The sequence below is a fragment of the Pseudorasbora parva genome, chromosome 15 (genome assembly GCF_024679245.1).
Source record: "Pseudorasbora parva isolate DD20220531a chromosome 15, ASM2467924v1, whole genome shotgun sequence".
NCBI lineage: Eukaryota > Metazoa > Chordata > Actinopteri > Cypriniformes > Gobionidae > Pseudorasbora > Pseudorasbora parva.
In genome coordinates this window covers 27,684,620-27,710,590 of record NC_090186.1, presented here as the reverse complement: position 1 = coordinate 27,710,590, position 25,971 = coordinate 27,684,620, and the positions used below count along the sequence as shown (strand labels likewise).

The window sequence follows — 25,971 nt, the reverse complement described above, 5'->3', positions numbered from 1 at the left end:
ACAGTTTTTACAATATCAAGAAGTGCTTACCAGCTTTATATCTGCAATGTTTTGACATTATACTGATGAAGTTTGAAGTAAATCGGGTAAAAATAAGATGGTGATTTCAAAGCATTTTGAAAGTGACACACTTCCGGCTGCCAGTTGGTGGCGCTATAACTTTGACTCACAATAGTCACAGCCATGTGATCGGCCTCTTACAACCAACACACAGCTGAAGTTTCATCCAAATCAGTCAATGTTTGCAGAATTTATAACACACTTCCTGTTTCCCATTTCTCGCCATAAATTTGTCTCCTCGCCACGGCCAAGCCGTTTGACATATCAAAAATCCGCTCGCAATTTAGCATCCTCAGTGTCTTGACTTCATGCTGACCAAGTTTGGTACTGACCGGGTCAAACGCCTAGGAGGAGTATGTTAAATTTCAGAGCATGCATTTTCTGAACAACTAATAATAGCTCACTTCCTGTTGGGCTGATAAATAACTGAAGTTATGTCCCTTTACATCCCTAGTTCAGTAGTCAATGCACTGATCAGGGAGTCAGCCCATGTCCTGATCAGTGCCCTGACTTCTGAACTAGGGAGCTGATTGAGACACACACTTAGAGCACGAAAGTTGTTTGGCCCGATGAGCTCTATATGTGTACCGAGTTTCATACATCTACGTGCAAGTATGTTTGATTTATGGACCAAGTTTTCAGACCCCAATTTAGGGGGCGCTGTCGAGCCCCCCTGCCACGCCCGGGTACCAGCTTTGGTCCGGCCCTGATGGCCGCAGATTCCGATGTGTGTGCAAAGTTTCAAGAGTTTTCGAGCATGATAAGGGCCCCGAAAGTGCCCGAATAGTTGAAAAAACAAAATTGTCCTTAGAAGAACAATAGGGCTCTTCGCCCTGTCAGGGCTTGGGCCTTAATAAAAAAGGATACCTACAGTGTAGACTTCTAGCCTATATTACTTCTCCATTCCACTAGATGTCACTAGGAGCAATTAGCCTATAGAGGGAGAACCTGAGGCAGAAAACAAATCATTTGATTGGTCTAACGTGATCAAGTGACCGCGTTTCCTTTTCCTGTCGTGATGTGTGTAAACATTGCATGTTGATCTGATTTAATGTAGCGATATAATCTGACGTTGTGACGATGGTGAAGTGTGCGGTCCAAGGATGCATAAACCACAGTGATCTCAGACCGGGAGAACAATCGAGCCGTCCGCGCAAGAGATTTTTCAGGTTCCCGAAAGACAAGGCCCGAGTGAAAGTGTGGCTGGCCGCTTTACGGGAGACTGAGCGCGAAATCACAGATCATCATCAGATATGCGAGGATCATTTCCTGAGCCATCACATCACGCCGAACGGCATCAGCCCGGACGCGATTCCTATTATGCCGCAATTAGAAGGACCGGTCTCCGGGTGGAGCTCGTGTGATGAGCAGGACGAGCACACGGACCCAGTTGAGGAGGTGAGAAGGGTGCAATGCATCTTCTGACAACCAGCTGTTTATTTATACAAAAGTCATTCAGCATTTTTGATATATAGCTTGACTTCAAGATGGAAGGGGTTTAGTTTAAATATTAGAACATTTAACTAATGGAATTTGGTTCATTTTAATGGTAAATTGCTTTTGAGTTTGATGGGCCAATAATTAAAGTGATAGTTCACAAAAAAATGAAAATTAGCCCATGATTTACTCACCCTCAAGTCATCCTAGGCGTATATGACATTCTTATTTCAGTCGAATACAATCAGAGTTATATTAACAATGTCCTGGCTTTTCCCAGTTTTATAATGTCAGTGAATGGCTGTTTCTGTTTTGAGTCCATAAAAGTGCATCTATCCATCATTAAAGTGCTCCACACGGCCCCGGGGGGTTAATAAAGACCTTCTGAAGGCAAGCGATGGGTTTGTGTAAGAATAATATCCATATTTAAAACCTTACAAACTGTAATCTCTCTTTTCCGCTAACCATTGTACGAGCGTTCACGAGAGACTGGCATTTCAGCGCATGATGTAGGACACAAGCGTAGCTTGTAAGTTCTGGTGACAAAAGCGGAACGCAGAGGATAGCGCAAAACAAAACTAGGTTCTCATGAAAACTTGCATATTCTCACCAAAGCATCCTACGTCAAATGAAAAAAATCCTATGTCGGAGGAGCACTTTAATTATGGACAGATGCACTTTTATGGACTTCAAAGCAGAAACAGCCATGCACTGCCATCATTAAGGAGCCAGGACATTTTTATATATATATATATATATATATATATATATATATATATATATATATATATATAACTGATTGTATTCATCTGAAAAAAGAAAGACATATACACTTAGGATGACCTGAGTCTGAGTAAATTTTTTTTTAAATTTCATTTTTGGCTGAACTATCCCTTTATTGATTTATCCCATCATAATACATATACAGCTCCCTTCTCTGAAAGATGATCTATTGGCCAAAGCTGCATAAAACATGTCATACTACTACTAACTATGACACAACTAACACATTTTGGCCTAAATAAGTAAATGGTCAATTATTAATGTATTAATAATAAGATGCTGTCTCATAAATCATGGTCACAGTCACAATACACGTAAATATGTCAGCGATCATCATATCTATGAACAGCTCATTCTGAACAAAAACAGGTTCATTCTGAACAATAGCAAAATATACACATTACAAAGTGTTGTAACATTAAGATTAAAATCCGCATTTACTCATGGATTATCCCTTAATATATTTGTTTGTTTAAAGCTTTTAGTTGGGGCTTATTAACTTTTATTATTCATAATAATCTGAGCTCCATATGGATTCTATGTTTTCCACAGGTTACATTCTGTAAAAAAAAAGAAAAAGAAAAAATAATAATTTTCATGCTGCTTGTCGCTGAGTTATTGAGTAAAATGCATGTGCTCACTTAGCTGGAACAATTTTGTAAATAAGTTGAGTAGCACTGCATTACTCAGTGTTATTGGATCTTAATTTTGTCTTTAAAGAGTGAAGTTGCTGCAGAGGATGATTTTTATGATGAAGAGTTTGAGGACGATGATGATGAGGAAGGTGATGATGACGACAACCACAGTCTTGCATGTGATGGTACATTTAACATGAATACTAAACCCCAAGGACAGTGTCTCATTGAAAGGTAAGACTAAATTAAATAACCACAAAAAGGACTGGAAGTATTTATTATTTTGCTCATTTTTTTAATATCATGTGCTTTCTTTTAGTTTAATTAGCAATCCCAACATTTACAACATAAATCAAGCAAAACATGTATCCAAAGGACAAGGTATGTTCTGATATGTTTAATTCATTCATTTTCTGATGCTGCACAGATTTTGAATATACTTTGACTAAAGTTGAAAAAGTGTCACATTTTTCATTCCAGTCCAGAATCGCGCTGACGTCGCTCTTGGACCTCTGACCAAACGCTTCATGCAGCTGCTTTACACAGCTCCGAATGGAGTCCTTGATATCAATGAGGTTACACGAAAACTGGGCACACGAAAGAGGCGGGTGTATGACATCACCAGTGTGCTAAATGGTATCAAGTTAATCAAAAAGACGTCCAAAAACAAGATCCAGTGGATGTAAGTTTAGGCTGAACATTATTTCCACAATTCCACATTTATTTCCACATTTTGGGATTAGATAAACAAAGCTTTATAGTTTACACACACAAAATCTGTCTGATGAAATGCTTCACTTAAAACCAGGTCTAGAGGTCTGACCGTCTTAATCCATCAGAATACGATTCACACATCTGTCTCTACATCCTAGGGGTTCAGCAGCAGGCAGCAGTTTAGGGAACCAGTTAAACCCCAAGACCAAAGCTGACCTTCTTAATCTGAAGTCAACTGAGGAGGCTCTTGACTGGCTCATCAAAGACTGCGCCCAACAGCTCTTTGCTCTGACCGACCTCAAAGACAATGCTGAATATCCTTTCATATTTCTGGCAATCTGTGATATTATATGCCTCTAAATCCTTTTAGTACTTCTTTCAGTTGTTTTGGTCTTTGGTCTTAACTACAGTTGTACCTTAGCTTATGTGACATACGAAGACATCTGTAAGATTGACGTTTTCAAGGACCAGACTATAATAGCCATCAGAGCCCCTGAAGAGACCAAGCTAGAGGTGCCCACTCCCACTGAAGTAAGTTAAAAGGCTTTGAGCCTTTTAGGAATCTTTTATATATATATATATATATATATATATATATATATATATATATATATAATATAATATAATACATATAAAATTCACATTTTGCGACCTTTATTCCTGCTGGTGTGACTAAATTTTGTTAGAGGTCGCCACCCAACTGATAAGAGCTGCCATTATAACATAACTATTGTTTTGTGTTTATGTAGGCATATATGTGTGTATATATATTCTGTGTATATGTATGCACCGACCAGGCACAACTTTATGACCACCTTCCTAATATTGTGTTGGTCCCCCTTTTGCAGCCAAAACAGCCCTAACCTGTCAAGGCTTGGACTCACTAGACCCCTGAAGGTGTGCTTTAGTAAGATGTTAGCAGCTGATTCTTTAAGTCTTGTAAGTTGTGAGGTGGGGCTTCCATGGATCGGATTTGTTTGTTCAGCACATCCCACAGATGCTCGATTGGATTGAGATCTGGAGAATTTAGAGGCCAAGTCAACACCTCAAACCATTCCTGAACCATTTTTGTAGCAGGGTGCATTATCCTGCTGAAAGAGGTCACAGCCACCAGGGCCTACCGTTATCATGAAAGGGTGTACATGGTCTGCAACAATGCTTAGGTAGGTGGTACATGACAAAGTAACATCCACATGGATGGCAGGACCCAAGGTTTCCTAGCAGAACATTGGCCTCCACCGTCTTGCCTTCTTCCCATAGTGCATTCTGGTGCCATGTGTTCCCTAAGCAAGCGACACCGACGTACCCGGCCATCCACCTGATGTAAAGAAAACGTGATACATCAGACCAGGCCACCTTCTTCCATTGCTCCGTGGTGCCCACTGTTGGCGCTTTTGGCGGTGGATTGGGGTCAGCATGGGCACCCTGACTGATCTGCAGCTATGCAACAAATTGCGATGCACTATGTATTCTGACACATTTCTATCAGAACCAGCATTAAGCTACAGTAACTTGTCTGTTTGATCATGCCAACAAAGGCCAGCCTTCGCTCCCCACGTGCATCATTGAGCCTTGGCCGCCCATGACCCTGTTGCCGGTTCACCACTGTTCCTTCCTTAGACCACTTTTGATAGATACTGACCGATGCAGACCAGGAAAACCCCACAAGAACTGCATTTTTGGAGATGCTCTGACCAGTTGTCTAGCCATCAGAATTTGGCCCTTGTCAAACTTGATCAAACCCTTATGCTTGCCCATTTTTCCTGCCTCAAACACATCAACTTTGAGGACAAAATGTTCACTTGCTGCCTAATATATTTCACCCACTAACAGGTACTGTAATGAACAGCTAGTCAGTGTTCCCTTCTCCTGTCAGTGGTCATACTGTTATGATCTGTGTGTGCATATATATATATATATATATATATATATATATATATATATATATATATATATATATATATATATATATATATATATATATATAACATATAACTCACCTTAAGGATTATTAGGAATTATCTAATCAACCAATCACGTGAACTTAATGTCAGAATGGGAAAGAAGGGTGAATTAAGCAATTTCGAGCATGGCATGCTTGTTGGTGCCAGACGGGCCAGTCTGAGTATTTCACAACCTGCTCAGTTACTGGGATTTTCACGAAATCCCACAAATCTCCATCAACTGCAAGATGCTATCCTATCAATATGGGCCAAAATTTCTAAAGAATGCATTCAGCACCTTGTTGAATCAATGTCATGTAGAATTAAGGCAGTTCTGAAGGCGAAAGTGGGTCAAACACCGTATTAGTATGGTGATCCTAATAATCCTTTAGGTGAGTATGTGTATATATGTATATAATAGCTTGTATTGTAAAATAAGATTTTGGTCATATTGCCCACCCCTAATTTGATGATTATATGAACTTATGCTTGTGTCCTGCTCTAGGAATCTATCCAGATCCACTTGAAGGGCACCCGGGGCCCCATCCACATACTCACCTGTGAGACTGAGGGCCAGAGTGATGCTGTGGATCCAGCTAACACAGAATCACAGCTTGTCAAACCAGCCTACTTTCTAACGCTAGAGGAGAGCCGGATACACACAAAACCACTTGTATCAGGTTAGCTATATGGCCTTGTTTTGCATACTACTTACACTACCAATTAAAAGTTTGGGGTCAGTAAGATAAAAAAAAAAAAATTACTGTCTTACTGTATTTTTAATCAAATTAATGCAGTCTTGGTTAACTTAAGAGACTTCTTTCTAAAACACACAAAAAAACATATTACAACCCTAAACTTTTAAGCGCTAGTATAGATGTTAATGATTAAAATTGTCTGGATCTCATTTTATTAGATTTTATAAGTGCAGTCTACAAACATAAATACATTTTTAATATAAAGATTGACATTTGAGACCTGCATTGTATACTCCATGCAATTCATTATTGCAGTATATATTGTTAGCATATATTATTGCAGATATATCATACATGTATGTTAGTGCTGTCAAAATTAACACGTTAACGCAAGCATCTTTTTTCAGTTTGATGCATTAAAAAAATTAAACATAATTAATGCAGTACCTGTTTTTTCGTCATCCTTTGGCTAGTTATATTATATGATCATGCTCTTATTTACGCAAATTCTTTTAAATCATTGACGTGCCATTAAGAAAATAAGAGAAGGCAGGGCAGTACTGGAGCACATCTGAATCTTCTGTCTGTGTGACACACACACGCACAACTCTTGCGGACAGAAAGTGGTTGGACAAAAACACAGAATTATGCTAAAATGTAAGTTTTGTTGAGTATCCTCGCAAGGTCAGTTAAATTAAATCTTAAATTTAAGTACAGAGTTGTGGAAAATGCATCAGATCCGCATGTGCGTCAGGTCTTAAAGTGACAGCAGCTTATTAAACCTGCTGCTGTGATGTCAGTCATTAATGTTAATCAAAAAACAAAATACAGAGAAACGCACTCACTGCTCTTGACTGAATAACGTTTGTAGCTTTAAGAAGGGTTCATCTGCATTTAATTTATAATTTATGCTGTGAAGTGTTTGATAATTGTATTCAATTTCTGCATATATTCTACCTGTAGACCTACTTAAAAATCTTATTACAAGGTTACATGGGCAGGGTTCGTACGGTCATGAAAAACCTGGAAAAGGTTTTAAAATAGCAATTTCCAGGCCTGGAAAAGTTTTGGAAAACAAATAAACCAGAAAGTTTTGGAAAGTGATGGACATTTATTTCAAAATATTTATGTAATAGAAGATATGTAAGTGATAATATTGGTTAAACAAACTTTATGAACGTACTTTATTCCTTTGACTGCTGCATTCCGTAAGATTTCCTTTTGCAGCTTTGAGCATTATATCCAATCACACGCGTTTCTGTCGCGCATGATGGCCAATCAGAAGTGCTGTGTTCAGTGCACGCACGCACTCTCTGTCTGAATTCTGACCCTATGATTCTGACTGACCCTCGCAAATTCTCCCGTCATCATAAACAACAAAGTGCAGATTGGATGTAAGAGATTGTCGCAGTATTGTCAGCTTCTTTGATTTTTAGCGGGAGTGTTTGTGAAAGCGTTTAAACTCATACTTGATCCAAGTTATAGATAGACTCATAATCGGTCACATTTTTTGCTCCCTTTCTGTTTAACGATAGTTTATTCCAGTTAATATAATTTATTCATCATGATATTAAGATCATATGAATTTTCTAATGCATAAAAAGCATTAATATAATTCGTAAATGGTTGTAAGATTTCTTTATCTGTGTAGTCAGAATATATGATGTGTAGTTTCCATAAACACGAAAACATTTTATCTATCTATTAATCAACGACATTAATAATCATTATTACAATATCAAGAGTATTATCTGACAATAATGACTCTGTAAAGAGTTAATTAATTTTATAATTTAAGTAAATAAACATTCACGCTATTTCAGATGCAGCTTCTGTTCCACCTTTGCAGTGTAAAGGTGGCTTTTGTTAATAACATTTTATTAATAACAGTCTATATAGTATTCTGATGTAATTGGTTAAATTTTAGTATTTGACAATTTTGTATTCCAAAAGTTTGTCTCTGGCACTGCCACCTTGTAAAGTTATTTTACTTATTTAACATTGTTGCCCTTCTATTGATGTGTTAATGGATTGCTAGGGTCAGACAGATTTCAGAACTTAAATAAAAAATTGTTATATTATTTAAAGCCTAATAAATGTTCTAATTGATAGCTTTCAATTATATTGTAATGTTGAATGGCTATAATTTGTGGTTAAAATTAATGCAAAATATCAATTTAAAGGTGCACTGTGTAACTTTTTGTCCGCTAGAAGTCACTTATTCAAAACAAAGGCATAGTTTGATGATGCCAAGTTTAAGCGCAAAATCTTGGGACATGGGCTTCACCTCACTACTGGTGGAAAAGAATCGGGATAGGACTCGGGTAGAAATCATGTTCATGGATACGGTTATTAAAGTTACTGTAGTATGAAGCAGAGCAGGACCGGTGTGGGAGCTGAGCAAGGCCACTGGAGCGATTGTTAATAAGATACACACACGCCTCGTGAGCAGCCTGACTTTTATTATGCCACACTCGCTGGCGCTATTTCCGCTTTTTTGGTCATGAGGTAACAGCTTTGTTTATCATATTAGATACATTTGAGTGTGTTGAAAATTATGTTAGGACGTTACTCTGTGTGTTCGCTTGGCAGCTGCTGTAACACTTGTTTGCATTGCAGTAAGTGTAAAGTGTTTCGGCAAAATAAAACCGAAGGTAAAACAATTGACAGGCAACTCCCTCACACGTCCTGGTTCATTGGTTAAAATAGCAATTTTCTCACTATTTACAAATAGTTGGAAACATTTGGGATGTTGTAAGTACTCAACTGAACAAAATGTGTAACTAGTGGTTTTTGGATATTTTACTGCAAAAATGTTAAATAATGCAGCTTCAGTAGAGGCATCAGTAACAGCATTAGTATCAGTGATACTGGCCTTCATTCATAAAAAGGTGCCATTAAACAAATATTTAAAATATAAGCTACTGTCTTTGTTTCTATGTTAATTTGGAGATTAAACGCAAAATTATTACAACATAAAACTATATTAAAAACTTCAATTTTAGGTTTAATAAATCATGATTAATTAAAGAAGAAATGTGCAAATTATTATAATTGACAGCACTAATATATATGCATGTATATCTCATTGTAGTAAAGGCATCCAGAAAGTTTAAATTTCAACGGCGGGAAGACAGTCATGTGGCCGAACATTGTTGTGTACCATTGTGTTCGGCTTCCTCAAAGTTCAACTCTGTGCTGAGCTTTCACACTTTCCCAGTGGATGAAGAAAGACGGAAAAAGTGGATACACAACATTCGGCGCGAGATACTTAGCTTCACTTCCCATACGAGGGTCTGCAGTCGGCATTTCAAGAGCGATGATGTGAAAGAGCCATCGACTCCTAGAGGACGGCGTATGCTGAAGAAAGATGCTGTACCCACCTTATTCCAGTGGAACAACTACTCCGCTTCAGAACCACTGCAGAAGAGAAAGGTTTCCACTCCAGTGGATGAAGATCCTGCACATGTGGACCTTTTGGAACATTGTTCAGTTCCTGAACCTGCAGCAGTTGCTATTGCATTGAATCAGGCTGCAGACTAATTGACTGAAAACTATTTGTCTTTGTTTTTGTTTTGTTTTTTTACAGATGTTTCAAGAACTGGAGCAGCTGTACAGAGTGCATAAGGACCGAAAAAGAAGAGCCTTTGCTTCTACCCCATTATAACAGACTTTGTTGGCCTTTTTGGAGATACCACTGTGCACATATTCACTCTCCTGGGGTTTAAGACCTCTATTGTCAAGAATTTTGGTTTGTAAATATATGGATGAGTATTTTGAACATTTGAAAGTATTTTTTTTCTATAAGCATTAAGAGGAAACTTGAAGGTTGTCTTTTGAAAATGGTCATTTTTTTCTTGGACCATCTGATAATTCTGTAAAATAATAAAATCTTTGATGGACCTTGGACCCATTTATAGAGAGAGAGTGGTTTGTAAATGTACACTGTGGTTCAAAAGATTGAGGTCAAGGATTTTTTTTAAAAGACATAAATTGTCTTTAAAAAAAAATAAATTGATCAAGTGACAGTAAAGACATTTACAATGGTGCTATATATATATATATATATATATATATATATATATATATATATATATATAATATATATATACAGGTCCTTTTCAAAAAATTAGCATATTGTGATAAAAGTTCATTATTTTCCATAATGTAATGATAAAAATTAAACTTTCATATATTTTAGATTCATTGCACACCGACTGAAATATTTCAGGTCTTTAATTGTTTTAATACTGATGATTTTGGCATACAGCTCATGAAAACCCAAAATTCCTATCTAAAAAAAAATTAGCATATCATGAAATGGTTCTCTAAATGAGCTATTAACCTAATCATCTGAATCAACTAATTAACTCTAAACACCTGCAAAAGATTCCTGAGGCTTTTAAAAACTCCCAGCCTGGTTCATTACTCAAAACCGCAATCATGGGTAAGACTGCCGACCTGACTGCTGTCCAGAAGGCCATCAAGCGAGAGGGTAAGACACAGAAAGAAATTTCTGAACAAATAGGCTGTTCCCAGAGTGCTGTATCAAGGCACCTCAGTGGGAAGTCTGTGGGAAGGAAAAAGTGTGGCTAAAAACGCTGCACAACAAGAAGAGGTGACCGGACCCTGAGGAAGATTGTGGAGAAGGACTGATTCCAGAGCTTGGGGGACCTGCGGAAGCAGTGGACTGAGTCTGGATTAGAAACATCCAGAGCCACCGTGCACAGGCGTGTGCAGGAAATGGGCTACAGGTGCTGCATTCCCCAGGTCAAGCCCCTTTTGGGCTACAGAGAAGCAGCACTGGACTGTTGCTCAGTGGTCCAAAGTACTTTTTTTGGATGAAAGCTAATTTTGCATGTCATTCAGAAATCAAGGTGCCAGAGTCTGGAGGAACACTGGGGAGAAGGAAATGCCTGAAGTCCAGTGTCAAGTACCCACAGTCAGTGATGGTCTGGGGTGCCATGTCAGCTGCTGGTGTTGGTCCACTGTGTTTTATCAAGGGCAGGGTCAATGCAGCTAGCTATCGGGAGATTTTGGAGCACTTCATGTTTCCATCTGCTGAAAAGCTTTATGGAGATTAAGATTTCGTTTTTCAGCACGACCTGGCACCTGCTCACAGTGCAGCAGATTAACATATAAAAATGATTTCATGTGACACTGATCATAAGACAAGACTTGCCCTTTGCGTCTGTATTGATGCTGAAAATTAATGGCTTCAATGGCTTTGCCATTACAGGAATAAATTATTATAAAATACTATTTTACTATTATTTTATTTTAAATATTATATTATAATATATATTTTATTATTACTATTATTTTAAAATACACTACACTCACCTAAAGGATAATTAGGAATACCTATTCAATTTCTCATTAATGCAATTATCTAATCAACCAATCACATGGCAGTTGCTTCAATGCATTTAGCGGTGTGGTCCTGGTCAAGTCAAATCTCCTGAACTCCAAACTGAATGCCAGAATGGGAAAGAAAGGTGATTTAAGCATTTTTTTTTAGCGTGGCATGGTTGTTGGTGCCAGACGGGCCGGTCTGAGTATTTCACAATCTGCTCAGTTACTGGGATTTTCACGCACAACCATTTATAGGGTTTACAAAGAATGGTGTGAAAAGGGAAAAACAACCAGTATGCGGCAGTCCTGTGTAGGGCTGCACGTTTTCAAGTTTTTCATTAACCGTTAACCGAGGCCCTTAGCGGTTAATACTCGGTTAACCATAGTGTGCGTCAGGGTTATTATTTTTAGTTTATTAAGTTGACGACTGCCATCTCCGTAGTGAACGCGCCTATAGAGAGAAATGCACATCATGGATTACATAATCAGAGAGTAGCCTATTTCTTTTCATTTTAAATTGTTAAAAGACATTTCAAGCTTTCTTAAGATATATTTCATGTCTGTGGCCTCTACGCTGAGTTTCGTTAAATTAGGATGAGATGCGCTCCAGTTCACGACCTATTCTGCAAATTACAAACTGCATGTAGTAAAATATGCAGCCGAGAACGATTCACACAGCATTCGTCTCGTATGGCTGAGCCTCTCCCAGAAGAGAGTTCAAGCATCTGTGGACTCGTTCCTTCAGCTCTGGCCATCTTGCTTACAGTCCGCGATTAGCTTTTTTTGTTTTCTTCATTACAGTTAAAGTAACCTCTGCTTTTCGCTAGTCCCTCAAGTTTCTCACTTCAAACTTTCTTTGTTCTGCTCCGTTATGCACAGCGAGCGCGCGAGCGGATGCACGCCTGCGCGCGCGGCTCCCGCTCTCCTTCTGCCCTAATGCGACTTAGATGTTTTTTTTCCTCTTCATGACACATTTTTTGACTGATGCGACTTATAGTCCGAAAAATACAGTATTGCAATACTTGCATTTTGCCTCGTCACTCTCAATTTTAAAGTGCTCCGACGCTGTACTTTTCTTTGCCCGCTTCATGTTAGAAAACTGGTCATGACTCCTTCTTGTGGATATTACAAATGTCTGGGAGCGCTCTGGTGGTCTCTATTGGTGAAAAAATATATTACAACTAAATTCAAAGCATGCCATTGATGCCACTTAACCAAGCAAAATGTTTCACTCGGTTATGCAATTTTTAACGGTTAATCGGTTAACCATGGACACCCCTAGTCCTGTGGGCGAAAATGCCTTTGTTGATGATAGAGGTCAGAGGAGAATGGGCCGACTTATTCAAACTGATAGAAGAGCAACTTTGACTGAAATAACCACTCATTACAACTGAGGTATGCAGCAAAGCATTTGTGAAGACATAAAATGCACACCTTTTTAGGCGGATGGGCTACAACAGCAGAAAACCCCAACGGGTACCACTCATCTCCACTACAAATAGGAAAAATAGACTACAATTTGCAGAAGCTCACCAAAATGGTGGTGGTGTAATGGTGTGGGGGAGGTTTTCTTGGCACACTTTAGGCCCCTTAGTGCCAATTGGGCATCGTTTAAATGCCACGGCCTACCTGAGCATTGTGTGACCATGTCCATCTCTTTATGAGCACCATGTACCCATCCTCTGATGGCTACTTCCAGCAGGATGATGCACCATGTCACAAAGCTCGGATCATTTCAAATTGGTTTCTTGAACATGACAATGAGTTCACTGTACTAAAACGTCTCCCACAGTCACCAGATCTGAACCCAATAGAGCATCTTTAGGATGTGGTGGAACAGGAGCTTCATGCCCTGGATGTGCATCCTACAAATCTCCATCAACTAGATGCTATCCTATCAATATGGGCCAACATTTCCAAAGAACGCTTTCAGCACCTTTTTGAATCAATGCCATGTAGAATTAAGGTAGTTCTGAAGGCGAAAGGGGGTCAAGAACAGTATTAGTATGGTGTTCCTAATAATCCTTTAGGAGTGTAGATGAAAATAGAAAGTGGTTTCGATGGTAGTGTAACTACTAAAATGTCTAACATTAGTGTTTTTTTTTTTTCAAAGCCAATACTTTGACATTTTTGTCAGTTATTTAAAAATAATAATACATTATATATACACTGCTCAAAACAATTAAAAGAACACTTTTTAATCAGAGAATAGCATCAAGTCAGTTAAACTCCTGGGATATTGATCAGGGGTCTCATTTATAAAACTTTGCACGTATTTAATCCTAAAAGTGTATGTACGTACAAAAGCTAGATTTTGCGTACGCACAAAAAAGTTCTGATTTATAAAACCATGCTTACGCCAGAACAATCCCTTTATAAATCACAGCCAGCAGCAGGTTGTGCGTACGCGCATCTCCACCCTGTCTCCTCCCCGAAATCACCATATATGAAGCTTACAACGGATAGTTTTACTATGCATGACCTCATCTGCATATATGCATACATATTCCCATCCACGTGACACCATGTTTAACACTGTCAAAGGTAAAAGACATTGAAAAATATTAAATACAGACTATAAATGCCATTTGTGCCTTACACATTGCATTGCTGAAAATCTATCAATATCCTTATGTTGTAGCATAAATATATCAAAATATCCATATAAACAAAATTGTATAAAATACTTCTCATTAAAGTGTTATTTTAATTAAAAATATTTAGTTAATTTTAAACACTTCAAATAAAATAAAATTCATGCAGTTTTGCTGATAATGTCCCTGAATGAATACTCGTTCTCTTCTTATTCTGCCATTGCAGTAATCCTCAGTGCCAGCAGTGCCATCATGAAGCATACCCGGGTCACCGGAGGATTTATATGTTTCTAACAAATAGACTGATCGTTAACACCTCGACAAAGTCACAGAATTCATTTGTAGGTGAAAATTTAAGACAAAAATGTTATAGTGAACACATGCTTCTTTGCGGTTTTGTAATGAACACCGTAATACGGTTTTGTAATGAACACCGTAATAGTTTGAGCGATTCATGACTGTATTTGCAGACTTTGACATTTTATGATATATGTACATTAAGTTAAATATTTCGTTTTTTCACTGTGTTGTGCAGTTCTCTAATAAAAGGGTATTTTGTGCTATTCTGTCGCGCCATCTCCTCCTGCGCTCCCGTTGTGGACGATGTGACTGTAAGGGAGTGCTGATTATTATTATTATATATATTTTTTTAAATACATTTTGAATTCCGTTTGGATTTTACTAGATGTATTTAGCCTAACATAATCGGCAAAAATAACACTGTTGGATTATCTTCATGATAATTTAGTTATAACGTATGAAATTGACTATAAGAATTAATGACATTTAATTTTCACTCCTTCTTCTCACATTTATTTTCTATAGTTCTAACTTCAGTTCACAACCACACCATCTGTGTTGCCAATTCCCTTTGTCTCCAGAATGTGCATACGCACAGCTCAAAGTTTGCTTAAAGGTGTGCACATTCTCCCGTCAAGTTAGTTTTTTTATAGATCACAACCTTTGCGTGGGAACTGCCGTACGTACGTTTCCAGCCCCGCTTTGTGCATACGAACGCTTTATGAATGAAACCCCTGGTCAGTTAAGTAGCATAGGGGGTTGTTAATCAGTTTAAGCTAACTTGGTGTTAATGAAATTAACAACAGGTTCACTAAATGGGCAACAATGAGAAGACCCCACAACAGGAATGGTTTTACAGGTGGAGGCCACTGACATTTTCTTTCCCTACTCATCTTTTCTGATAGTCTACAAATCTAGACGCACCCTAGCAGCAGCAAATCTAATCTGCCACGAGCGTTGACTTTGGAAGACTTGGAGTTGAGCTTTTCTCTGAGAAAAGAACAAAGAACGGCACGGAAGTCATTCTTAAGAAGGGAAGATGTGTTCTGAGTTTTGCCGACCGGATATGGCAAAAGTTTAATCTGTCAACTAGCTCTGCTTCATCTTCGTTGCTCTGGTTGGTGTAGTGATATCCAATTGCGTGCACGCCGTGCAGAGGGAGTTTGAAAGACAACCGTTTATCCCGCCCCTCAGATTGAGCCCTGTCAATGGTGAGTTTCCAGACCAAACATATTGAACACCAAACTACTTTTCTGACTGTTTTTCAATAGTTTTGCATTTGGCTAGGGTCTGTGTCACTACTGATAGCATGAAGCGATACCTGGACTCTACAGAGGTTGCACAGGCAGTCCAACTCCTCCAGGCCACTAGTGTGAATGTTTCTGACCAAACAATCAGAAACAGACTTAATGAGTATGGCCTGAGGGCCCGACATCCTCAGTGGGCCCTGTGCTAACTGCCCAGCACCGTGGAGCTTGATTGCCATTTGCCATTGAGCACCAGAATTGGCAGGTTTGCCATTGGCGGCCTGTGCTTTTCACAAATGAGAGAAGGTTCAGCCTGAGCACGTGACAGATGTGAAAGGGTCTGGGTATACCATAGAGAATGTTGTGCTGCATGTAACATCATTCAGCATGACCAGTTTGGTGGTGGGTAAGTGATGGTCTGAGGAAGCATATCCATGGAGGGACGCACAAACCTCTATAGGCTAGACAATGGCACACTAAAGCCCCGTTTCCACCACAGGAACTTTACCCAGGAACTAGGAACTTTGGGTGGTACTTCGTGTGTTTAGACCGCAGGAACCAGGGTATAAATGAAGTTCCGGGTAAATATTTCCCCCTCCAAACGGCCCTGCTCGCGAGGTAGTACTTTTTCAAAGTTCAGGAACTTTCGAGGGCGGGACTTGGGCGCTGAACATGCTGATTGGTTGAGCTCAGGCAGCATTTTAGTTCAACCGGCATTTTTAAAAGTCTTTTGCGAGGTTCGTTCTGCGTTCAGTAAATATCAGTCTTGCTCTCTGTCTGGTGGCGCGCGGTCGTCTCAGCCATCTCACGTTCAATGTCCATAATAGCTGATAATAATATACATTGTCATTTTAAATCTAGCTTTACAAGCTTTCTGAATATGCTGCATGCTGCTGAATCTGCATATTAGTGCTCTTTTCTGTCGTTGTTAATTACCTCTTTAGTAAACCTATACATAACCAGCAAAAGCAGCACGGCTTGAATCTCTTCCATACTCGTTATTTTTTTTCACCATGTAAACGACCTGACCGATTACTTTTAAGTGTCCGTCCTTACATGACGTGACGGCGTGCGCCGCGCTCATGTTGACAAGAGAGGAAAGTACATTTTTCTGAGGGGTAAACTTTTTATTTCGTAAGTTATGAAGATAATGTTGGAGTAATGACACAGCGTATATTGCCCCAGACAGTTTTTACTTTAACTGCGCCTGACAGAAGAATTTTTTTTCTGAGATGATTATTACACTTTACAACAAATAGCTATAAATAATACTGTATTAGTCCTGGTGGCCGTTAAGAGTTGCTATGGCCACAGTTAACACATTACAGCTGCTGGAGAAAACAGCGTTGACATTTTTGGTGCGGCAGACAAACTACATGTGACAAAATGATTGCGATTGAAAGTCATCACATGTAAACACCAGATCGGTTTAGATAACGTCTCATGTAAACAGTTCACTAAATCTTTCAATCGGTACACTTAAAAATGATTACTATCCTTCACTGATTTGGAGGAGCAGTCGCGCGCAGTCCTACATCACCGGACTAATTTGCCTAATCTTCTCTGAACTTTATCGCGGTCGAAACGCAGACAGTTGCAGGTCTGGGGGGGGGAGAAAAGTTCCTGTAAAAAAGTTCCTGGTACAAATTGTTCCGGGTAATTTTGGTGGAAACTGGGCTTAACTTGGACCCATTGTCAGACCCTACGCTGGTGCAGTGGGTCCTGGGTTCCTCCTGGTGCATGACAATGTCCGGCCCTCATGTGGCAAGAGTATGCAGGCGGTTTCTGGAGGATGAAGGAATTGATACCATTGAATGGCCCCCACGCTCACCTGACCTCAATCCAATTGAACACCTCTGGGACTTTGTTTCAGTCCATCTGTTGTCACCAGGTTGCACCTCAGACTGACTAGGAGCTCAGGGATGCCCTGGTCCAGATCTGGGTAGAAATACCCCAGAACACCACCCTTTGTCTCATTAGGACTAGGAGCGTGCCCAACTACGGAGTACCATTTTGAATTGCTGCAGTGACATTTCAGAAAAATGGACAAGCCTAATGCATAATTTTTTCACTTTGATTTTCAGTCTTTGAAATTAGTGTTTTAAAATGTATATACTGGGACACCCCTCCAAATCAATTAATTGAGGCGTTTCAATCACTTCCATGGCCAAAGATGTATAAAATCAAGCACCTAGGCATGCAGACTGCTTCTACAAACATTTGGGAAAGAATGGGTCGCTCTCAGGAGATTAGTAAATTCAAGTTTGGTACTGTGATAGGTTGACATTTGTGAAATTTCCTTACTACTAAATATGCCACGGTCCCCTCTTAGTGGTATTATGACAAAGTAAAAGCAATTGGGAACAATATCAACTCAGCCACGAAGTGGTGGGCCGCATAAAGTCACTAAGATGGGTCAGCGCATGCTGAGGAGCAGAAGTCGCTTTCTGGAGAGTCAATAGCTACAGACCGCCAAACTCTGTGTGGCCCTCAGAATAGCTCAAGAACAGTGTGTAGAGAGCTTCATTAAATGGGGATAATGGTATGGGGTTGTTTTTCAGGGGTTGGGCTTGGCCCCTTAGTTCCAGTAAAAAGGAACTCTTAATGCTTCAGCATACCAAGACATTTTGGACAATTTCATGCTCCCAACTTTGTGGGAATAGTTTGGGGATGGCCCCTTTCAGTTCCAACATGACTGCGCACAAGTGCACAAAGCAAGGTCCATAAAGACATGGATGAGTGAGTTTGGTGTGGAGGAACTTGACTGGCCTGCACAGAATCCTGACATCAATCCGAGAGAACACGTTTGGGATCAATTAGAGTGGAGACTGTGAGCCAGGACTACCAGTCCAACATCAGTGCTTGACCTCACAAATGCACTTCTAGAAGAACGATCAAAAATTCCAATAAACACTCTCCTAAACCTTGTGGAAAGCCTTCCCAGAAGAGTTGAAGCTATTGTAGCTGCTCCAACTCCATATTAAACCCTACGGATTAAGAATGAGATGTTATTCATGTGTGCATGTAAATATAGGCAGATGTCCCAAAACTTTTGTCAATATAGTGTATCTCAAATGTGCCGAAAATAAAACCAGTCTTTTAAATGTACAGAGTAAAATGTTTAATTACTTGTTCGGTAACAGAACTTAAGGAACATAACAAGCTATACAAGCTACATGGTTTAACATGTCACTTAACTATGCAAAATAAGAGTTGCTCTGCAACTGATATCTGATATAGACAAAAAGCTCTATAAAGATGAGATTAAGGAGCCAAACATATTACGCTTTGTAAAAACAAACGGTTCCCGTATTATGCATAGCACTCATCACCGTTCATACAAGATTTCTGCATTAAAGTTAAGAGGTAATTGCACATTAAATGAGAATAACTGATAAAAAAAAAGAACCTTTTCCTGAGGTTTGTAAATGTCCCTTATGTTACCGTTCAGCCAGAAAGATGGCCAACTGGTGAATCCATTGTTAAATAATCAGTGGTTGCAGGCTTCTGTTACAAAAAGTCTGAGCATGTGATCTCAGTTAGACAGCAGTGTTTGACATCAGTCAGTGATGAAGTGAACAAACGAGACTGGAAAAACGCCCTTCCTGGTTGGCTCCCCGTCAATGTGGCCCACCTGCAGGACACATAATAGACAATCAAGATTACATGATTCAATCAGCTAATTTGTGCATGTACTGTGTAAGTATGACTTTATACTCACCCACCACTCCTTGTCCTCCTCTCCATCTACTATTATCACCTCTCCTTCTGAGAAGGTCAGTTCATCTACATTATCAGCCTGGCAGTTATATAGGGCCTTTACCCTCTTAGGTCTCTGTTTCTGAAACAAATACAAAGCAAATCTTTTAGTTTTGATGTTGTCACAAAATATCAAGTGACATTTATCTTAAAGAAAGATAGCACAAACGATTTTTATGTTTGCAGATGCCACTTGGTTTGATATTGCATAATGCAATGAAATTGAGCCTATTGCTCAATAAGTGCCAAAAAATGCCAACATTTTCCTATTTACATGTTGTAATGTGTACAGTCCCTGACAAAAGTCTTGTCGCTTATCTATTTTCTAGAAATACCTGATATTAACCTGACTTTTAATTAATTAATTGGTGTTAGAAATAGCTCATATGAAAAGCTAAAACCCTCCCAAATGATGTTTAATGCACTGAAATAAATAATATTCACAGAAAAAATATTTATCATTTAATCAAGACGGAAAGGTCAAATTTTGGCAAGACAAAAGTTTTGTCGCCTATACAGAAATTGAACAAATTTACAGCAAATACAAACATATGTCAGCAAATTAAGTTGTGGTGCTGTGAGATCCAAATTTAATATCTTGTATGACTTCCATGAACTTGAAGGACTGCATCCATGCGGTTTGGCAAGGATTCATACAATTTATTGATGAAGTCATCAGGAATAGCTAAGAAAGCAGTCTTGCATGCCTCCCAGAGTTCATCAATATTCTTTGGTTTCGTCTTCCATGCGTCCTCTTTCATCCTACCCCACATATGCTCAATGATGTTCATGTCTGGTGACTGGGCTGGCCAATCCTGGAGCATCTTGATCTTCTTCGCCTTGAGGAACTTTGATGTGGAGATGGAAGTATGCGATGGAGCACCGTCCTGCTGCAGAATTGGGCCTCTTTTATGGTTGGGAATATAAGAGGTAGCTAAGATTTCTTGTTATTTTAGACTATTGATGTTGCCTTCCACCCTGCAGATCTCTCGCACACCCCCATACTGGATATAACCCCAGACCATGATTTTTCCGCCACCAAACTCCATTCTGGCTCCAGTAGGTCTCCTGCAATATTTGCGGCGACTGTGGTGTAATTCAACAGAAGATTCATCTGAAAAATCCACCTTCTGCCACTTTTCCAGCACCCATCCTTTTAGCAGGCTGTGGGCCTTGGCAAATGCCACACGGTTTATCAATTGTCTTTTGTTTAGTGCTGGCTTCTGGGCACTGATTTGACCATGGAGGCCATTTCGAGACAGAATCCGACAAACTGTTCTGGTTGACACAGGGACTTCAGATGACCAGGTCTCGTGGAGCTCTGCTGCAGTGGAAAATGGGCTGGCCTTGGATTTTCGAGCCAACAAACGGTCCTCTTGGGCAGTTGTCTTGTGGGGTCCGCCTGACCTGGGCTTGTCAAAAACGTCTCCAGTCTCTTCAAATCTTTTTTTTATCCTCTGTACTCTGTACATTGAAGGTGTTTGCCACATCAGCAGTGGATCTGGTCTTCAGCCTCTTGATAATCAAAACTTTAGTCTCTGGGTGAATCTTAGGCATGTTTGCAGAGGTCTAGTTGCAGTTGATGTGAAGGTCTAGCGTACTGGGGTTCTTTTTATACACACTTGAGACCTAATTGATCCATTATTAGTCAAAGGTGAAGCTCATATGACAAGGCGACAACACTTATGTCTTTGCAAAAATTGACTCAATGGGCTTTACCAAGCTTTGAATATTAGAATACTTTTTGAAAGTTTAGTTTTTCACTGAAACATTATCACAAAAGCTGGTGGGATTAAAATGAGTAATTTCTTGTAAAAAATCTTGATTAGAAATATATTTCAGTGGCACTTTAGGTCAATTTGTACACAAGCGACAAGACTTTTGTCAGGGACTGTATATTTACATTGTGTACCAAGACCGACGGAAAATGAAAAGTTGCAATTTTTTAGACTGATATGGCTAGGAACTACACTCTCATTCCTGCGAAATAATCAAGGAACTTTGCTGCCGTACCATGGGTACAGCAGCACAATGATGCTACGCAGCGCCTGAAAATAGGCTAACTTCTGTCAACATAACCAACGTGACAACCTGCTTGCACAGAGAGCGTGCTGGGGGCTAATTACAGGCGCTGCGTAATATCGCTGCACCACTGCATCCAATATATGGCAGCAAAGTTCCTAGATTATTACGCAGGAGTGAGAGTATAGTTCCTAGCCATATTGGCAACTTTTCATTTTCCGTCGGTCTTAGTACACGATGTAACTATACACATCACAACATGTAAACTGGAAAATGTTGGCATTATTTTGTCACTTATAGAGCAGGAGGTTAGATGGAGCCATTTACCTCCAGTCTTTGTGCTAAGCTAGGCTAGCGGTGTGTGCGTCAGACAGAGTTACGGCACGCACAGAGATAAAAATGGTATTTAGGGACTTATCTAACTGAGGGATACGGTGAATAAGCTAAAGTCCCAAAAAGTTGGCGTGTTACTTAAGCACCAAATCAGAATATTTGAATGATTAACAAAGGATCATGTGACTGAAGATCAGACATGTGACTGTAATTTCTGTCTAAATACTGTCTTAAACGGTCACTTACAGGTGGGGCCAATCTGGGTTTGGGGGCAGGAGCAGGAACAGGAGCTGGTGCTGGGGCAGATGGCGGCCCAGAGTCTGGAGGAAAGTGTTCTATTAGAAAAATCATCTGAATACTTATTTCAACCTAACATAGCATATGGATTTAGTGGTATATTTATTATATATATATATATAAATATTAACCTGTTTTGTCACTTGGTCGGGGGACACTGGGTGGAGGTTTATTTACATTTACATCTTTACTAATTGGACCAACAGGATCCCTGAGAAATACACAGAACAGTGCAGCTGACATAATGTAGACAATAGCCCCGTTTCCACCACAGGAACTTTACCCAGGAACCAGGAACTTTGGGTGGTACTCGGTATGTTTAGACCGCAGGAACCAGGGTCTAAATGAAGTTCCGGGTAAATATTTCCCCCTCCAAACGGCCCTGCTCGCGAGGTAGTACTTTTTCAAAGTTCAGGAACTTTCGAGGGCGGGACTTGGACGCTGAACATGCTGATTGGTTTAGCTCACGCAGCATTTTATTTCAACCGGCATTTTTAAAAGTCTTTTGCGAGGTTTGGTCTACGTTCAGTAAATATCAATCTTGCTCTCTGTCTGATGGCGCGCGTTCGTCTCAGCCATCTCACGTGCAATGTCCGTAATAGCTGATAATAATATACATTGTCTTTTTAAATCTAGCTTTACAAGCTTTCTGAATATGCTGCTGAATCTGCATATTAGTGCTCTTTTCTGTCGTTGCTAATTACCTCTATAGTAAACCTATACATAACCAGTAAAAGCAGCACGGCTTGAATCTCTTCCATACTCGTTATTAATTTTTTTACAGTCTATTTTTCACCATGTAAATGACCTGACCGATTACTTTTAATTGTCCGTCCTTACATGACGTGACATCGCGTGCCGCGCTCATGTTGACAAGAGAGGAAAGTTAATTTTTCTGAGGGGTAAACTTTTTATTTTGTAAGTTATCAAGATAATGTTGGAGTAATGACACAGCGTATATTGCCCCAGGCAGTTTTTACTTTAACTGCGCCTGACAGAAGAATTTTTTTTTTTCTGAGATGATTATTACACTTTACAACAAATAAATAGCTTATATAATGCTGTATTAGTCCTAGTGGCCGTTAAGAGTTGCTATGGCCACAGTTAACACATTACAGCTGCTGGAGAAAACAGCGTTGACATTTTTGATGCGGCAGACAAACTGCATGTGACAAAATGATTGTGATTGAAAGTCCTCACATATAAACACCAGATCGGTTTAGATAATGTCTCATGTAAACAGTCCACTAAATCTTTCAATCGGTACACACAAAAATTATTACTGTCCGTCACTGACTTGGAGGAGCAGTCGCACACAGTCCTACGTCACCGGACTAATTTGCCTAATCTTCACGGAAATTTATCGCGGTGGAAACGCAGACAGTTGCAGGTCTGGGGGGAGAAAAGTTCCTGTAAAAAAGTTCCTGGTACAAATTGTTCCGGGTAATTTTGGTGGAAACGGGGCTAATGCTAACAATTCTACAAAACCGACAGATGAAATCTCTTTAAAGAAACACAGCATCTGATCAATGTTATTTAATGGAGCTGGGAGGAGACATCTTACCTAGCAGGGGATTTCACTGGTTTGGGTGCAGGGGCTTTTGGCTGTGTGGGTACAGGTGGAGGTGGGGGTGGGGGTTTATTTGAAAATGAAGCAGGCAACATTGGAGCAGGTGGCACTAACGGCGCTGGTCTAACTGGGGCGGGTGGTATAACTGGGGGTGCGGAGGGTGCAGGAACTGGAGGCACTTGAAGAGTTTTTGGATCTGGAGGCGGCGGCCTCTTGGCAGCAGGAGGAGGTGGTGGAGCAGGGGGGAGAACTACAGGAGAGACAAGACCTGTTATGCTAATGATTAATGCTCCTGTCAACAACAACAAAAACTGTTTGGTTTTTGGATCATTGTAGCTGGTTTCTAGTTGGTCTAAGGTGGTTTTAATTGGCTGACCAGCTGGTAAATTAGGAAAGAAGAAACCTGCAAAATCAATCAATAAATATGCAAATAAACAAACAAAGAAATCCACAGAATTCTACATATATATAAATGTGAAAATAAATCCACATATTGTTGCATAAATAAATACATTAATAATTACATTTTAATTAAATAATTAAGGGAATGTTGGGGAAAATTAAAAGAAAATGTTGAATGAAATGCTAAACTGAAAGCTGACCATTTTTCCTTTTAATTGTGTATTCAATAGCTCTATATTTATTTTTCCTTGGTGCAACATCCTAATGAGGGGGAGTCAATCAAACATCAGATGGCGCTTTTTATGCCACCAAATATGGAAGCCCGTTTTTGGCACTAAATAAATTTAAAAAAGAGTAATTGCGATTTCAAATCAGGCAGTTGAGTTAATATTTCAGAATTGTGACTTTATAACTCGTAATTGTGAGAAAAAAGTCAGAATAACCAAAAATAAATTATTTATTCATTTATTTATGCAGGAATATGTGAATTTATGTATTTATTTGCACATTTATTTATTTATTTATGTTGAGTATTGTTTATTTATTTGTGCATTCATGTATTTATTGTTTTTGCAGGTTTCATCCTCCATAGTAGATCTGGTAGAGCATTATGGAGCAACAAACTAGCTACCATGTTTAAACGGTAATTAGGTAATTAACATTAGTTAATTTATTAGGGTTATAACAAAAATATTAAACAGAATCTGCATTATTAGAATGATTTCTGCAGGATCACGTGACACTGAAGAAAGGAATAATGAGGCAGAAAATGCAGCTTTGCCATCACAGGAATACATTACATTTTAAAATATAACATAGAAAACCGTTATTTTAAATTGTAATAATATCTCACAATGTTACTATTGTATTTTCAGTCAAATAAATGTAGCCTTGGTGAGCAAAAGATTTTCGTATATTTTATATAAAAATGGGTGTCAGGCTCTAGTGAAATCCAACTCACCATATACTGAGTTGTTCCTTTCTGGAGTCTGAGGGTTTGAAGGGTCTGAACATGATCTCTGCCTTCCCACTATCTCAATGGGAGGACTCCAGCCTGACATCACAAAACACATAATATATGCAATGCATCTATATCTACATTTATAGGCTACAAGACTTCAAAAAAACTACAAGAATTAAACCTATCAGAATTTACTACCAGTAAATCCACAAATCATTAGGCCTGAATTCTGCTTACCTCTCCCTAATGTACGAGGGGGTAGAAGAGGAATACCAGGTAAACCCAATGGCGGTGGGCTAACATCAAGCATTGTGCCATAAGTCTCATTACAGATCATGCTAGGAATAAAAGCCCTCTGCTTGTTATTAACCACGTTAGCCACGTCCCGTGCCAGAGCGCTCATGTTGGGCATCATTGGGCCACTTCCTGGAACAATACAGCTTACTGGACGCTCCTCACGCCTGATGGGAATAGGCTGAAACCCAAAATCAATGGCATAAGGATGAGCCAGACTGTACCAATATTCACATTAACATCTAAACCACATCTGTGGATTGAAGTATGATTCAACTATGATTTGTCTGTCTCACTTTTGTCAAATAAAAATTTAAGGGTTTATTATTTTGTCATTTGGAATCAAGATGTCAAAAAAAGTCACACAGTGCTCAATAATCCCTGTGTCCAAATACACATTTTGATCTTTATATAGTGAACTATGTTACATTCACTATGTAGTGAACAGTAAATGAGTCTGTAGTTTCAGACACTGTATATGCATGAATGTGTAAAATACTTCTATCACATATGTTAAAGTTAACTGTAAATTTTCATCTAATTAGTGATGATTGTAAGAGATTCTAT

General features: G+C 39.2%; 2 protein-coding genes across 3 annotated transcripts in view; one reads left to right on the top strand and one right to left on the bottom strand.

Moving 5' to 3' along the window:
- The first annotated feature begins 1,020 nt into the window (after window positions 1–1,020).
- On the top strand, window positions 1,021–10,179 carry e2f6 (E2F transcription factor 6). Of its 2 annotated transcripts, none has more exons than XM_067417547.1 (8): window positions 1,021–1,458; window positions 3,001–3,149; window positions 3,235–3,296; window positions 3,396–3,597; window positions 3,788–3,943; window positions 4,046–4,160; window positions 6,078–6,252; window positions 9,365–9,849. In XM_067417547.1, exons 1-8 carry the CDS (start codon window positions 1,141–1,143, stop codon window positions 9,811–9,813), a joined length of 1,626 nt encoding a protein of 541 aa, XP_067273648.1. In that variant the 5' UTR covers window positions 1,021–1,140; the 3' UTR covers window positions 9,814–9,849. The 2 variants fall into 2 exon arrangements, with proteins under 2 accessions (XP_067273648.1, XP_067273649.1); XM_067417548.1 differs by lacking the exon at window positions 9,365–9,849 and adding an exon at window positions 9,860–10,179 and having other exon boundaries at window positions 1,022–1,458.
- An 8,693-nt stretch (window positions 10,180–18,872) lies between these two features.
- Window positions 18,873–25,971, bottom strand: part of asap2b (ArfGAP with SH3 domain, ankyrin repeat and PH domain 2b) — a 48,901-nt gene continuing 41,802 nt past the window's right edge. Inside the window, exons 22-28 of the mRNA XM_067417546.1 lie at window positions 25,348–25,585; window positions 25,111–25,203; window positions 23,742–23,997; window positions 22,309–22,388; window positions 22,127–22,200; window positions 19,488–19,607; window positions 18,873–19,400 (exon numbers count right to left, since the gene is read on the bottom strand). Of these exons, the coding sequence (XP_067273647.1) occupies window positions 19,326–19,400; window positions 19,488–19,607; window positions 22,127–22,200; window positions 22,309–22,388; window positions 23,742–23,997; window positions 25,111–25,203; window positions 25,348–25,585 (936 nt within the window). The 3' untranslated portion in view covers window positions 18,873–19,325. The remainder of the gene's footprint in view (window positions 19,401–19,487; window positions 19,608–22,126; window positions 22,201–22,308; window positions 22,389–23,741; window positions 23,998–25,110; window positions 25,204–25,347; window positions 25,586–25,971) is intronic.

Bases quoted from the DNA above. Each gene is read 5' to 3' on its own strand.
- e2f6 (XM_067417547.1), top strand. From the start codon at position 1,141: ATGGTGAAGTGTGCGGTCCAAGGATGCATAAACCACAGTGATCTCAGA. The intron at 1,459-3,000 runs GTGAGAAGGGTG...TTGTCTTTAAAG, and splicing joins ACACGGACCCAGTTGAGGAG to AGTGAAGTTGCTGCAGAGGA. The intron at 3,944-4,045 runs ATATCCTTTCAT...CTACAGTTGTAC, and splicing joins GACCTCAAAGACAATGCTGA to CTTAGCTTATGTGACATACG.